The 14,648-nt window shown below is 33.2% G+C and overlaps 1 protein-coding gene across 2 annotated transcripts in view; it reads left to right on the plus strand.

The window, feature by feature from the left end:
* The window catches only part of LOC127478074 (hornerin-like), a 77,650-nt gene that overhangs the window by 25,590 nt on the left and 37,412 nt on the right, over positions 1-14,648 (plus strand). For both annotated transcript variants that reach the window (XM_051803248.1, XM_051803259.1), the window contains exons 3-14: positions 2,536-2,731; positions 4,871-5,007; positions 5,301-5,392; positions 6,451-6,559; positions 7,199-7,225; positions 7,571-7,609; positions 8,388-8,432; positions 9,788-9,829; positions 11,105-11,146; positions 12,035-12,067; positions 12,930-12,965; positions 14,069-14,107. In XM_051803248.1, the coding sequence (XP_051659208.1) occupies positions 2,536-2,731; positions 4,871-5,007; positions 5,301-5,392; positions 6,451-6,559; positions 7,199-7,225; positions 7,571-7,609; positions 8,388-8,432; positions 9,788-9,829; positions 11,105-11,146; positions 12,035-12,067; positions 12,930-12,965; positions 14,069-14,107 (837 nt within the window). The remainder of the gene's footprint in view (positions 1-2,535; positions 2,732-4,870; positions 5,008-5,300; positions 5,393-6,450; positions 6,560-7,198; positions 7,226-7,570; positions 7,610-8,387; positions 8,433-9,787; positions 9,830-11,104; positions 11,147-12,034; positions 12,068-12,929; positions 12,966-14,068; positions 14,108-14,648) is intronic.

The raw sequence follows: 14,648 nt of genomic DNA on the forward strand, positions 1-14,648 counted from the left end.
TCAAATTACAGAAAGGTATTTATCATATTCATTAAATGTTCTATATTTAAAAGCTTTTAAAACAATTTTTGTCTCTATTCAGAAGGTTGCCCAAGGCTCTGGAGGGGAAAACCACTGAAGTGTCTCTTCCTGAGTCCAGTAGACTTTGAATACAGTAGCTAAGTATCACTCAGGGACTTAATTGTTGGCCTGAAATCGTGTTAGACTAAATATGGAAGAGGATTCTTAAAGTAGCAGCTCAGGTGGTGATGATGGCCATATAGATGAGGGTCACATAGATTCATAGGAAGAAAGGTTTGAACCTGTGATAAAAAATAATTAGAATTTTTCCATCAGATGAAGGAACTGGGGGTACAGTTTATTTTTCATAATTATACCCAATTAGAAGCTTGAAAATAATATTCTTATGCTTTGATTTTATAAATATTCCCTATGCTTCTATTATATAAATATTTACTTTTTGTTTCTTTACATTTTTCTTGGAGAAAAGGTTAATTTGTGGTGCAAGATAACATGATTGCATTAAATATGTATTGGAACTCAGGGCTTATGGAAATTATTTTCTGTCTCAAGTCTGGACTTGGAATTTTGTAAGACACTATATCTCTTCCTCATCTAAAACCTAGTTCCAAAAGATGGCATGATGAGACTCTTTGAATGCCTCTTGAACTGTTAAATCAGAGAGCTGATGCAAAGAGAAGGCATCTCAGCCATGTTTCAACTTGTTGTGCTTGTGTTTCTGGTTCTTTTCTAGCTAGAAAAAGAGGAAAGGAGGTTTCAGACTGGTTTTCTTTTGTGGCAGAGTGCAGCTGCAGCCAATTTTCCAATCCTAGCTAAACTAAGGACTTTGTGCTTTGAAATAGAACATCTAATTAGAAACAGATTTTTTTTTCCCTCTCTCCGTGAGTCAGACAAAGATTTCAACAACATATGGACAGGTTCATATTAAATCACTGTTTACCACATCTGTTGATATAATAGCACCTACATGCTGTATTTAAAACTTAATTAGAGGTGGGCCATGTCAAAATCGTCATGAGAGATTGGATAACCACACCCAGCACACTGATACCAAAACATAATGCTTACCAGGATCCCATTTAAGTGACACTTTGATGAGACTTTGGAGAGGAACAGTCTTCATCTGCTTTAAAGACATTAACTTGCTTATATGGCTTTCCTGATTGCTGCACTGACTGGTTGTGACACCATGCAAACCTTCCTCCTCCTATAGGAAATTTTTCAACACTTCACAGTCACCTGTTTTATTACTTGCTGGCTCAGTAGCTTTTTAAAATTTTAAGTTCAGAGTTAAGTACATGGGTGTTTGGAATTGTGTATTTTTTCCCTGCTTCCAGATACTTCTGTTACTTATTTCACTAACACATGCAAAACCAATGGTCTTACATGTTCATGCACAAATTAAGACACACAAGTAGATGATACAAATTGAACATATAGCTTAAATGGTGTTTGAAATGCTTTAGAAAATCTCAACTAAGTGTCTCCATTCTTTCTGTTACAGTCTGTGTCCCATAAGGCAATCCTGTAGCAGGCAGCATGTAAAATAGCATTACTAAATACTTCTTGTGATTTAACAGTTGTATCAGCGTTTTTGTAGCTGGAACAGTGAGTTATTCATAAGATGTAATGGCCTGGCAAATTATGTAGTGCCATGGTTGAACGTTTAGACTTTGAACATGGACCATAAAATCTGATATTAAACAACTGAGAATACTATTGGGAAATGTTTCCTTTTTTTCTTGGAAACAGTTTACAATCAGTGTCAGTAATACAAGTGAATTATGAAGAAAATATGTCTTCTTTTCACAGACAGTCCTTGAAGGCTGGACTTCAGTCCTGCCTCTTAGTTACATTTTGTGAATTTCTGTACTGGGTATAGTTTACTCTTTGCCCATAGGAAACATGCACTAGCAATTTAGTATTTTTAAATAGTTTAGAAGTTCCAGAGGACTTTGCAGAAGTCTCTTGTTAAGTCCTTCAAGAATCAAATATTTTGAAAAACTTCAAGAGTTCTCTGGGGCATTTGAATATATTTCTTGACTGTATTTTGGAATTGGGAGTAGGGAAAGCAGTCAAAAGAGAGCATGCTAGTCATGGTTACATCTATAGTTTGAGAAAGCAAGGATTGCATCTCAGTTCTTGAATAATCAAGGAGCTGAGCTAAAACTGCCAATGCAACAATGAGGAACTTTGTTTAAAGACTTCTCCAGTTCAAAGGTGTAATGCAGCAGACGTGGCTGTTAATGGATTGCTGTCATGTAACCAGAGAATTTAAAGTTCCATTAATAATTCAGTACTTTAAAATGAAATTTATGCCTCTTATTGCATTGTTCTGCCAGTGTATAGAAGTATTTTACTTTAATGTATTCTCTTCAAAATATGTGAATTCAAAGAAAGTGCAGCTCTCTAGGCTTGTTCTGTTTCCTGTCCTGGAGAAAAGCCAATATTTCTCAAACATGGCAACTACTAAAAAGAAGTTACTATGAACTATATTGTCTTTTTGTTCCACAGATGAGGAGACCCTCCTGCTTTGTTTTTTTGTTCTGTGGGGTATTTTTGCCTGGAATCCTCAGTTTTCCACAGACAAACACCTCAATCGATTGTGATTCTCTGTTACCAAACTATGAAACTGAACCACAGACATCTGCACCACCATATATTATTGCTGTATCTTTTGATAACTTTGAGCCAGGAAATGAAATCCAAGGTAAATAACCTCAACAACATAATAACATCTTCGTGTCTTCCAGAAATACCAGTCTTCATAAAAGTTCCCCCATTTCCTTCTCAGTCTGGATAATTTACTTTTTTACTTCAATCTTGTTCATCTATACCTGATACATTATTATTTTTTAGATTTTTTATATATGTATGTATAACTCAAAATGTATTCTTTTTTCTTTTTTTCCTTTTTCCATCTAATAAATATATCTTAACTGTATGCTGTAATTTTTGTAACAAAATTAAAATTAAGTAGGACAGCTGGCCAAACTGGACTAATAATTAGTTGCTCATTAACCTTGTATTTGAGTATTTGCTGTTGAACCAGGCCTCTGCAATACAAAGGGATCCTACTCATTAGTTGTTCACATGCTGTCATCTTTCAGGAAAATAAAAATTCAGGACGCAGTATGAGACAACTCAAGAGTGAGACACTTTGAGTCATCCTTCTAAGAACTGTATCCCAGATTTTATCAAATTGCAGGGGGTGGAGCTATTGTGGTTTAAACCACCTTTTTATCTTCCTAATCCTAAATTGCTCTCTGGATGAGACACCTTAACAGCCCTGTTTCTCCATACTATGATGCCATCTCATAGTGCTGTCACACTTCAAGTGACTTGTGAATGCTTCTTTTTCTGACCATTCATGCTACAAGGAGCATGGAAGTGGAAGAGCGTTATAACCTGTTACATGTCTGGTTTTGTATCTCAGTAGCTGAAAAAGAGCATTATTCACTAAGTAGCTACTGGATGCTGTTGTACTTGAACCATGTAGCATGAATGTGGCTTCCATAGAGAGTGATATATAGGGGGAAAAGAACAGAGAAGCATCAGAGCCCTGATATAGCTGCCATTCTTGGAAAAACATGTGAATAGCTCCTTCAAGGATGGGAGGGCGGTTTGATTACAGATAGCTACTTTTAGAATAGTATTGACAGAAAAATGGTGGATTGATTTAAGTACATGCAGACTGTTCTATGAGGTTAAATGGAATTTACCCTGATAAAAATATTGAATCTCAGATGCTACTAACCTTGCCTTTTTTCCCCTCTTTTTTTTTTTTTTTTTTTTATTTTTACCACTACTTTTCTAATGTTTCAAATTGTGAGCACCCAGTACCTGGTCTCAGGGAGCTGCATTAGGTTGCATTGAATATATTGCAGTTTGGCCTATGGCATTCCATGTGCCAGCACTCTTACAGTCTCATCTCTGCTTGATTTAGCACTGCATTCAAGTGCTGGATGTCATTGCTTCTGTGAGACCTGGGGAAAATTAGTGAATTAGGGCTGAAAATTGACAAAAAATTGGAAGGCTAATTATACAGGTGTTTGGAAATGTTAAATTATCAGGATTGGTCCTTGCCTTGACTTCTGTGTCATTCCACTTCATCCCTCTTTATTTTTAATGACTACACATAACCTTTGTGCATAAACCATTATTCTGATTTTATTTGCAAAAGTACCTAATAATGGAAGTAGCAGAGTAAAGTTTTAGTAGACCATAAAAAATTCGATTATGCCTTTTGAAATTTAATTTCTGTTTGGATATAAACAAAACAGAAGACTGCTCTTTCCCATATTTTTCTGAGCTCCTTCAGTAACAGAAGTTGAATAAAATTGGGTAGCTCATATAATTATTGATTTTTTTTACTTAATATAGAATATGAAAACGAAATTGTCTAGTTTCTCTCTTTAGAGTTGTAATACATTTTAACAAAAATGTGTCTGCAATTCAGCCTTAGGAAAAAGTTAATGTTTTCTTTTAAAACAGAGGTAGAAAGAAATGCATTTCTCTTTTTCCTGTAGATATTTTGACTTTGTAGGCCTAATTAGACAGAAAATAAATAATCTTTTGGTCAGCAGGGCCACTCATCACTTGGTAGAGCAGAATTCCTTTTAAAATTGTCAGTAAATGAAAAATTTCATGCTACTTTACACAAAAGCCCCTCTCCAAATTTTTTCCTTTATAGTCATTCTCCTTATAATTAAGAAAAGCTTTTTAATTGGTTTTTAAAATTGTACACATGTAGTCTTGTGCCTTGGAGTAAAGGAAATTAGATGTTACACATTTAGGAGGTTTTAGTAGTGTATGAAACTTAAATTTCTCAAAATGTCTCTTTTCACAGTGACTCTAGAAGCACTTGGAGAAGCTGGTTTTAAAGGATTTAATCTACAAGCTCGAGAAATAGATGGAGATACTCCTGTTGGTACTTTTAAAATTACAGATCCAAACACCAAAGGCTTGGAATGCCATAATATGACGGTATGTGTTCAGTCTTTGGAATACTTAATTAACCTTGGTTTTCTTTTAAATAGTAGAAATAGTGAGCATTTTTTGTATGGCAAAGCTACTTCATCAGAAGAGGTTAAAAAAATTAGACTTTTTCAAGAACTACATGCATCCTCTATATGTGATATGAATCTAATGTAGAAACTACTTGGCTTTTTTAGGAGGACATCAGTGTTACCTTTTGTGGTAGAGACAGTTCCCTTAACAATATAGGTAAAATCACTTTTGCATCTTATATAATTATATGTATTTATTTTTAATTGCAGAATTCAGCAATAAGTCATGCAAATTCAGATGTGAAACAGAAAGTTACAACAACATGGATTGCTCCACATGATGTTGGAGAGCTTCAATTTATGTAAATAACTATTTTTCTTTTTTATTTATTTTTCCCCTTGAAATTTTATTTCTATGGAATATTTTGAAATAGACCTGTGTTTTTGTTTCTGATGTTCTTGTCTTGCCACCATCATACTTTTTTTCATAGTTTGTCATAACTTCCCACTATATATATTGAATAATATCATTTCCATTTCAAGATATAGTGTAAAAGGTAAACACTGTCCTACAGATCTTAATATATGTAAATAATTCCATTAAGCACAGTGTTATTAATGGATCTTTGAGTAACCGGTTTTTACACTTTGACCTCTTTAATACAACAGCAACAAAATGAATGTAACTAGTTCCCTGAATACATGAAGTTCAGGCTCTGTTCAATTACACCTTTTTTCATTTTGAACAGTGGAAGAATAGTAGATTAATGTAAATTCTGCTAAAATAAATTTGAAAATCAGTTTATGACCCATGAACTAACTGCTGAAACTCCTGAAACAGGAGAAGACAAATTTATCCTACTTTTAATGCTACTTTTCTTGGAGATCTGAAGCTTGTAAAAGTACCGCCTGGTCTAACAAAATACACGCTTGATGTAATTGGGAAATATCTAAATATTTGACAGGTTGAATTGTTTGAAGTGCAAATTTATGATAGGACCATCTTTGCCTTGCTTCATTATATCTTGAGGAATACAAAGAATGGGCAAAAGAACACAAAACCACAACTGCTTCCACTCATTAATGCCATGAAAATCAATTCACCATCATAGATATAGATTGTCAGAATAGGAAAGAGTTGTGACAATTCTTATGGGTGTTTGAGCTGATACTCTTCACTGAGGTCAGTATTTCTTCAAATAGTGTCTATTCCTGTTCTGCTTGTCTCAGCATCTCTTTCATTAATCTTCAAAATTATGTCAGGTGATAATATAAGTCACTGGAAAACTTGTATTGTATACCCCTAAAACCAAAATACAGTGGATTTTCTTGGCTGGGGGAAGGGGGGAGGAGAGTATATTGGTATTTTATACTGAAATATTTTGATAGAAAAAGAATTATTATTTTGGTTTTTTTCTAGTGCAACCGTTGTTCAAAATCTAGAGAATTTTTGGGTTGGAATTCAAAGCAAAACTCTCACACCTACACATTCTGAGTCAGTTAATGGGACAGGAAAAAGTAAAAGGAAGGTATGTTTTGAGTGTATTTGCATACTAGAAATTAATACAGTAAATTAAAGTATCTTTGAATTGATACAAGACATATATTTGTTGTCATTTATTCATTAAGATGGCCAAAATCATTACATGTTTTCAATAATTTTAATCTGCCTGATCTTCTTACTAAAATGATGAAAAAATACAGCAAATATTATTTTTCTCCCACAGAAATAAGAAAGGTAATAATCTAGTTATGAAAACAACCCATACCATAAAGAAAAAGAAAATAATATTGTTCATAAGGAGAACTGTACTGTACTTTTGGTGTACTGTGCTGTTCTTAACTCTTGCCCCAGTTCCTGGGAACTATAGCTGTGCAGCATATTCTTAGAAAGGAGTTTGCTAATTTTTTTTGCCAAGAATTATGCTTATATGAAACATATTAAACATGATTGTCCACTTAAGTAAAGAAAACCTGTTCAAATCAACCATATTGGTTCTTGACTGTAGCAGCACTGATTTTTGAGCTTGTGATCTAGAAGAGTGAACACCTGTCTTTAGTCTCACACTTCATCAACAGTATTTCCTGTTTCCTATAATAAGCTGCGCTTTTTTCTGCAATAAATAATTTGGTAATGCTTCCTCTTTTTTCTTTTTTTCCCCCCACAGCTTATGATAGAAGTAGAATGTAACAAGGTAAGAGCAATTTTTCTTCAATTTCCCGATTTTCAGTTACCTCAGTTTTAGAATTCTTGTCCTACTGCTCCACTTGTTTCATGCTTGCAGCATGAAGATTATATTGTACCATTCAAATCACTTTCCTAGATAGATCTCATTTATGCTTTCATTTTTGTATTCAGTTTTGAAGGTATTGTTATTTTTAATTAGTTAATATTAGTTCTCATGAACTTGATGAGCAATGAGACACTTGATTTCTTCACTCAGACTATGGATATGAATTCAGTTGATTTCCTGTTTAAAGTAATTTGGTATTTATACACCACTCAATAACCAGTAACTGGAATCTGTATTTTCTTGCAGCGTGGAGGGACTTACACAACACAAGGCCGATGCATCATGGTAAATATTCTTTCTCCAAAGACATTGACAATGCTGCTAACTGCCCAAAATCTTAAGACCTGGTCACAAACTGCTTCTAGTCACTTCTTTATCCCTCTTGTTACTCAATTTAATTTCCTTTTTGGCAATTCACCTTTGTTGATTAAAATTCAAAACCTTTTAAGTCATTGTCAGCCATATCATTTCCTTCTGCAGGTTCTCTCTAGCTAATCTGAAGTAACTTTCTTATAGAATTTTTCTTTTTTCTGTGTTCACTTTTTATTCATAGTGGTTGCTTGCTGTTCAAGATCACTTATTCCAACAGCTCTAAAACCTTGCCTTTTGCAAATCATGATCTTGATATAAAATATAACAATTTAATTTTTTTCCTCTGAAAACTATCAGTTGCAGCTCATTGAAGAAGCCTCTTTTTCTTCTTTACTTTTTTACAGCAAATATGTTAGTGGTTACATAGTCATATCAGTAAAAGGCTTTAGTCTACTTGTGACAGTGTGGGTTTCCCTCCTCAGTGATGGGCAGAAGTGTATGAGGTCAAATAAAAAAGGATGCAAACAGCAGAATTATGTTACTTATAACAGCTGCCTGGGTATAGTTTTGATTATTTGGCTTGAAAGATCTCTGAAATAATTTTGATAGTATCAGTTGGTGGTATGAAGTCTTAGGTAATTACTTTGTGGGTTTTTCCTTTTCCCACCAAGTAGAACTTTTTTTCCTGAAAATCACTTACATAAAATAATTTTCCTGCAAAATATTAAATACCATTTTGGTTTCTTTACAGGTTGGACCTTCAGGTTCTTCTCAGAGCAGCTATTCAGGCAGTCAGGTATGAGCCCTAAATTCCAGCATTTGTATGTTTTCCTTTAGTAATCTTGAACTAAAATAGTGTAACTACAGAGTACAGAGCTGATTTAACACTGTACTGAAATATCTTCTCTGCTAGTTCACACAGAATTGCAGAGTTATTCATCCAGTAAACAGTATCTTCAGTACCTGGACTAAGTTCAATTACCTCCTCTCTGTTGAACTCAATAGCTTGCTCTCAGTATTTTTACCTACAAGCTGCTTCACTACCTTTGATTTCACGCTTCAGTCATTTTTGTTGAGCATTGACCTGACTCTTTTCAGGAAAATAATATTTCTTCCATCTTCCTAGAGGTTTCCTACCTATGTGTGCGTGTGTGCATACAAACAGTCACAAACCATTTACTTCATAGTTTTAGTGACATCTGGCATAATGAAAGTGGAACTGTACCTATTCTTAATTCATCAGGTATTTTTCCTTTTCCCCCCCTCTTTTTTAATAGTCAAAATGAAAGATTTAAATATACTTGTGTTTCACTGTCTTTTCCACAAGAATTTATAAAATTTCCCTGAACTTCCCCAGATATTCATGCCCATATTAAAGCTCCAGTATAATGTCTATATTGCTTTTAACAATGACTTATATTTGCAGTTGAAAATTTGGAGTCTAATCACTGTCTAGTTAGCCTTTTAAAACTTCTGGGGTGTGTCTGCGTTTTCACTTACCACTTTTACTTTATTCATCACAGAAATATATGCTTGGTTTTTAATTAATTATCTTCACTACCATTAATTTACCTATTTACCCTTTAACTCTTAGATGCTTTCTGATATGTCTCCAGCCTCTCAAGGGTATATTTCTTACTACTTGCTAGTAGTTATTAGTGAGTTATCTAGTAATATTCTATTCCTTCAATCTTTACTACTTGTAACTGGAATTACCAGATATCAAGAAATACAAATTATTTTGATGTATATGCTAAACCCCCATTTTCTGCAGTGTATTTGTTTAATATATAATACATATTCTTTCCTAAGAGCTGAGTTTCTCATCTTGACACTAAGTACCTAAAGTTATTAATTTTTTATAAAATATGAACCTCTTAGTAAAATTTTGAAAGGTTTCATGACCAATGACAGAGTCATATGGAAGTTATGTGAAATAAAGATGATGACTAATGTCTCATACTAAATTAAAATTGTTACAGGCAGTTGCCAGTGAACTGGTAACCTCTGTACTTGCTTTACCCTTACTAGCACATACATATTGTCAGCTGCACAGCTCTTCATGCCAAAACCAGCAGTTTGTTGCTTTTTTTTCTGTCTTTCCCCCTTTTTTTTTTACAGGGAAATAATTGGCTTCTGTTTTTATTTCAGGGTGGAGTAGTCTACACAATAAGCAGCAGTGGATGTGGCCCTGTAAGCACTATTCTTACATTTACTCTTTTGTCCCCAGCATAACTATATTTATAGTAACTCGTAGCCTTCAATGGCATTATTTAATATGACTGTTCGTGTGGGAGTTTCTGTTGCAAACAGAAAATAATGAAGAGAGATCTCGAGGATGAATATTACAGTTTATTCAATGATATTAAGTAGCTGGAAAACAGAGAAGTTAAAAAGTTAAATAGAAACATGTAGATTATAGAATCATGAAAAAAAAAGGACTGGGAGGGTTTATTTGTGGCACTTATATTACACTCATTATACAAAGTATCTGTTCTTCCTTCTACTCAAGACAAGACTGGTGCAAGTCTGTCTGCATGTTCTAGGTAGTTCCTCCTTGCAGAAGTGGTCACACAGATTTGTGCAAGAACTGAGGCTATTTCAGTTTCTCATTTTTCAGGCAGCAGGGATAGTTGTGAAGTTGTGAATCCTGAACAGGTTAAGCCAGTCATCCAGAAATAGGTGAAAGATGCAACAGTGTAATGTAATGAATGTGCTGAATAGATCAAAGACTTACCTGAAGCATTTTTATCAAGATGGTGACTAATTGTATGGATTAAAATATATATATAATTATTTTGTTTTCCTTTCAGCACTTTCAAGATAAGGTTTTAATTTTTTAATAAAAATTTGTATTTAATCCAAACATTTCATCAAAATAAAAAGAAAAAAAAAGAAAAATAAATGAAACAGTGCAAAAATGTAATACATTCATATCATCAGTATTTGCAAAATATAAAATTAATTCATCACAAAGTGTATTGGGTTTTTGCAAAGAAAACAAAATTACAGGTTTTGGGGAGACTTGATTGTAATAATAGTAACAATTGAGGTTTATGTAGACAAGGAACTACTACTATTTATACTGAATGTTTACATTTTATAATTTATTGACTATCAGGAAGATGTTAGCTTTTTTTTCTTTTGGGTTTCTGCTTCCTAATTTTTACATGTATGTACATATGACATACATAATATGTTTGGATTACTAGCATTATATAAAACCTTTATAATTTATTAAAATTCTGTCTCAACAGTACCTATTTTAAAATGTTTCCCAAGTACCACTAGATAATCACTAATAGACAAAGGGCTCCTATGTTCACACATTTGTAGTGGAGACTACAATACTCTCCTTATCATCTATTCTTTACATAAAGATCAGTCAGAACTGAGGGTGTCTGAAGTGTGACTTTCCTTCTGAAGCATCTATAGATGAGAAATAACTGGTTTGTTTTTTTTTCTTAGGGAGGTGCTGCTGGTACATATGGTCAGCATGCCTGCAGAGATGTAAGCTGGTTATGGATGTTTTTACGGATTGTCTCTTACTATGCTTCTTAACTCATCTCCTTATTGCAAATCGCATTTGATTCTCTTCTGTAGAGCTATATTATTCTTCCTAACCATATAAGGGAAAACAGTTTTAGTCTGAGATATTATTCTGAGAATAAAAACCAAAATTAAAAGGTGTTACATTGTCAGTTCCTCAAAGTGTAATCATTTATGTCATAAGGGCTACTCATAACCTATTACAAATGCTTAATTTGTTAGCCTACTAAAATGTCAGAATTCTTACTGTGTAATGCTTTTTCTCAGAGTAATTGTCTTTTGATATTGCATATTGTGCAATACTATTTGGGGTTTTTTACAATCTTTATGTATTAATCCAGTAATTCTTTAGTTAGTAGAGAAATTTCTATTGTCAATCTCATTTCTTTCATTTTCACTTGAAAACAGGTTTATTTTAAAATCTGATATATTTTACATTTTTAAAATCACAAAAGCAAGTAAAAATATTGATCAGAAGGAGAACACACTCTCTAATGCTTGTCAGGAACTGAAACCCTAGCCAAGAAACTGCTTAAACGTATACTCAACTTTAGATACATCATTAGTTATATTAGTCCCTAAACTTTAAATATATTTTATCTTTGTTTAATATGTAAGTGTAAACTGCATTTTTGATGGAACAACAGCAAGCTTATGACCATGGTAGAGTTTGGGAAATTTTTACATCAGTTATCTTTAAGCAAGTTCAGTATACTCTACTATTGCCCTAGATTTATTTCAAGTATAGGTAAAATCAGCTTCATTTGAAGTGTGCATCTAAGGATGACTTCTAGATATAATTAACAAATTATGATATAAATAAATACCTGTTCTATGTTTTTATTTCAGAGTGCATCTTCATCTGGCATTTCCTATGGCCAGGTAACTACATGTTTTCCAACATGTTTTCAATTTCCTAAGGTACTCAGGGCTAAGCAGTTATGCCCAACTTTTACCAAACAATAATTAAACTTATGAAGGGGAATAAATATGAACTGCCTTCAAATGGTTCAGTAACAATATCTGAAAATAACTTCAGCAGATGAGTTACATGTTTGATGTATGTTGTTATATCCACTTTGTTAGAAGTTATTTAGTCCTGTTTTGCACTGAAACTCAATTGTATTTACTCTGAAAATGGACACCAGTTACTTTTGTTATGATTTTCCAGAAGTCAGTGACTTTCTTTGATAGTTACCAAGAATTAAAACTATGTTTTCTGGCTTTTGCCTATGCAATTGTACATAATAGTTAATGAAATGGATAACTTCACTGCACATTATTTTCTGCTTCATTTAAAACATTTATCTTCTGATGGCATATCTCATTTATCCCAGATACTGTTGTAATAGTCTTTTTTTTAATTTTGAGGGGATGGGTTCTGGAGTTCGGGTTGTTTTCCTTTTTGATGAAGGTAGAAGAGCTTAATTTTTTTTTCTAGCAATAGATTATTTTTACTATAAACAAACTTCCAATTTGATGTTAAATGAAACATTTGCAGCTTTTATACAGTGCTCTGTAAAAATAACAAAATAATTGGGTGTTTAGAAAAAAATCAAGCTAGTTAATTTATTTTGGTTGTTCATTTAGTAATTGCCAATACATTAATATTTTTCTTCAGAATCTTATTTTGTTTGGTACTTCAGGGGAATCATGTTAGCAAAACATTCTTGTGAAAAATAGTGCTGTAGTTAATGTGCCATACATTTACCTAAGCAAAATATGGATTCTGTATTCTTTACAGTCTGTCCCTTCAAGCAGCTCTGATTCCAGTAAGAAGGTAAGCTCTCCTTTTCAAAGGGAAAAACTCTTACAGTTATAACTTGGCGCGACTCCTTTTGCTTCAGTTAGGATTTTTCAGGGTTTTAACCCAGATTGATTCATATGATTTGATTGGTTTTGGTACTTAGAAACCTTATACTAACTAGCTGTGCTGTGGTGGTTCTTGCTGATAGCTGATTCAATTTTATATAAAATACATGTTTCTTTTTAAAAAGTTAGGATAGCAATTGTGATGTAATCAGGATTTTAAGTATATAGATTACGTAGTTATGAGGGTTGAAAATAAGTGTGGCTCAGAGAAAGTCAGATCAATAGAATTCATTTTATTGTTGAATTTGACTCATAATTATATTTAAATGGACTCTTTCTCTCAGTCCCCGGGAAGCTCAGTGCTAATACTGTGGTGTGTTCAGTAAACACAAAGTGTACCAATTCATGTCCTCACAGATGTTTTTATTCATTTTAATTTACCATTGTTTTAAGAATTTAAAACATACTGTTCAATTATTTTTTAATACTTCTTCCTGTTCTGTACTAGAATTCTTTACTTCTGAGAGCACTAACTCTCCTTTTCCTTTTCACACCACTGGGTAATGCAAACTGCTTTCAGTTTGAAAAAAAAAAGGTGGGGAGAGCTTTAGTGAGAAAACATTAACACCTCATTGTGTCTGCATTTGGCTTAATTTTTTTTTTTTAATAAACTCAATATGAAGTCTTTTTTTTTAAGCATAATATTGAATAACGACAAAATAAATTAATCTTCTAGTTTGGGATGGAACGTTGAAGATCAAAAAGACACACAGTGTAGGCCAATGGATATGGTACAATACATGAAATCCTGCTTCTGCCTCTACAGCTGAGTCATTGTGTGGTTGGGAGCAAGTCTTTTATTTCCTTACACTCTTATGTAAACCATGTGTACATATATATTCTTCTTTGCTTGGTAATGTGTGTTAATTTTTTTTATAAAAGTGATCATCCATAGCATTATTATCAGAGTTTGTAAATATAGAGATTTCAGTATTCTTCATTTTTCTAACATATTTAACAATTTAATTAGACACTATGATGAGTAAACAGCTTCCTCTGATTTCTCTATAGGTAGTGGTCGTTGCCAACAGCAACCCTTTTCCACCTGTGGTAAGCAGTTTTTCTTTACAATACTGAGAATTCTGACTCAAAAAACTTTCAAACGTCTACATTTTTAATTTTTCAGAAAGAGTCCTGGTGTATGGAGACAATTCTCTGACAGGCAGAGTTTACTCTATGTGCATAATTATCTTCAGGGAAAGCCAGTTATAAGATAGCTACAAATCTCATGGTTCTGTGATTGCTGTTAGTGCTTGCAGAGGGACTGGATTAGCTGCAGATTCCAGGTCTCTCAATGCATTCAGTCTCTGTGTTCCTGAATAGTTTCTGTTTCTATTTCAATTTTCTTCTGTAAATTCACTTCCATTCTCATTTTTAAACTATTAAATTTCCACTCTGCTTTTTTGGAACTCATACAGTCAATTAAAACTAAGTTTAGCTTTTAGGAGTTTAAAATGAGTTTGTATGATGTAATATCCTATCGGTGTTAAGTTTGTAATAGAACATGTTGTTCTAACCTGAATGAAGATTAAGATGCATTTGTTCTATGCTGTCCTTTTTATATCATCCTTTGACATTTGGTTGTGTATTG

Source organism: Manacus candei, unplaced genomic scaffold, assembly GCF_025592945.1.
Source record: "Manacus candei isolate 608988 ecotype Guabito, Panama unplaced genomic scaffold, ASM2559294v1 h1tg000005l, whole genome shotgun sequence".
Taxonomy (NCBI): Eukaryota; Metazoa; Chordata; class Aves; order Passeriformes; family Pipridae; genus Manacus; species Manacus candei.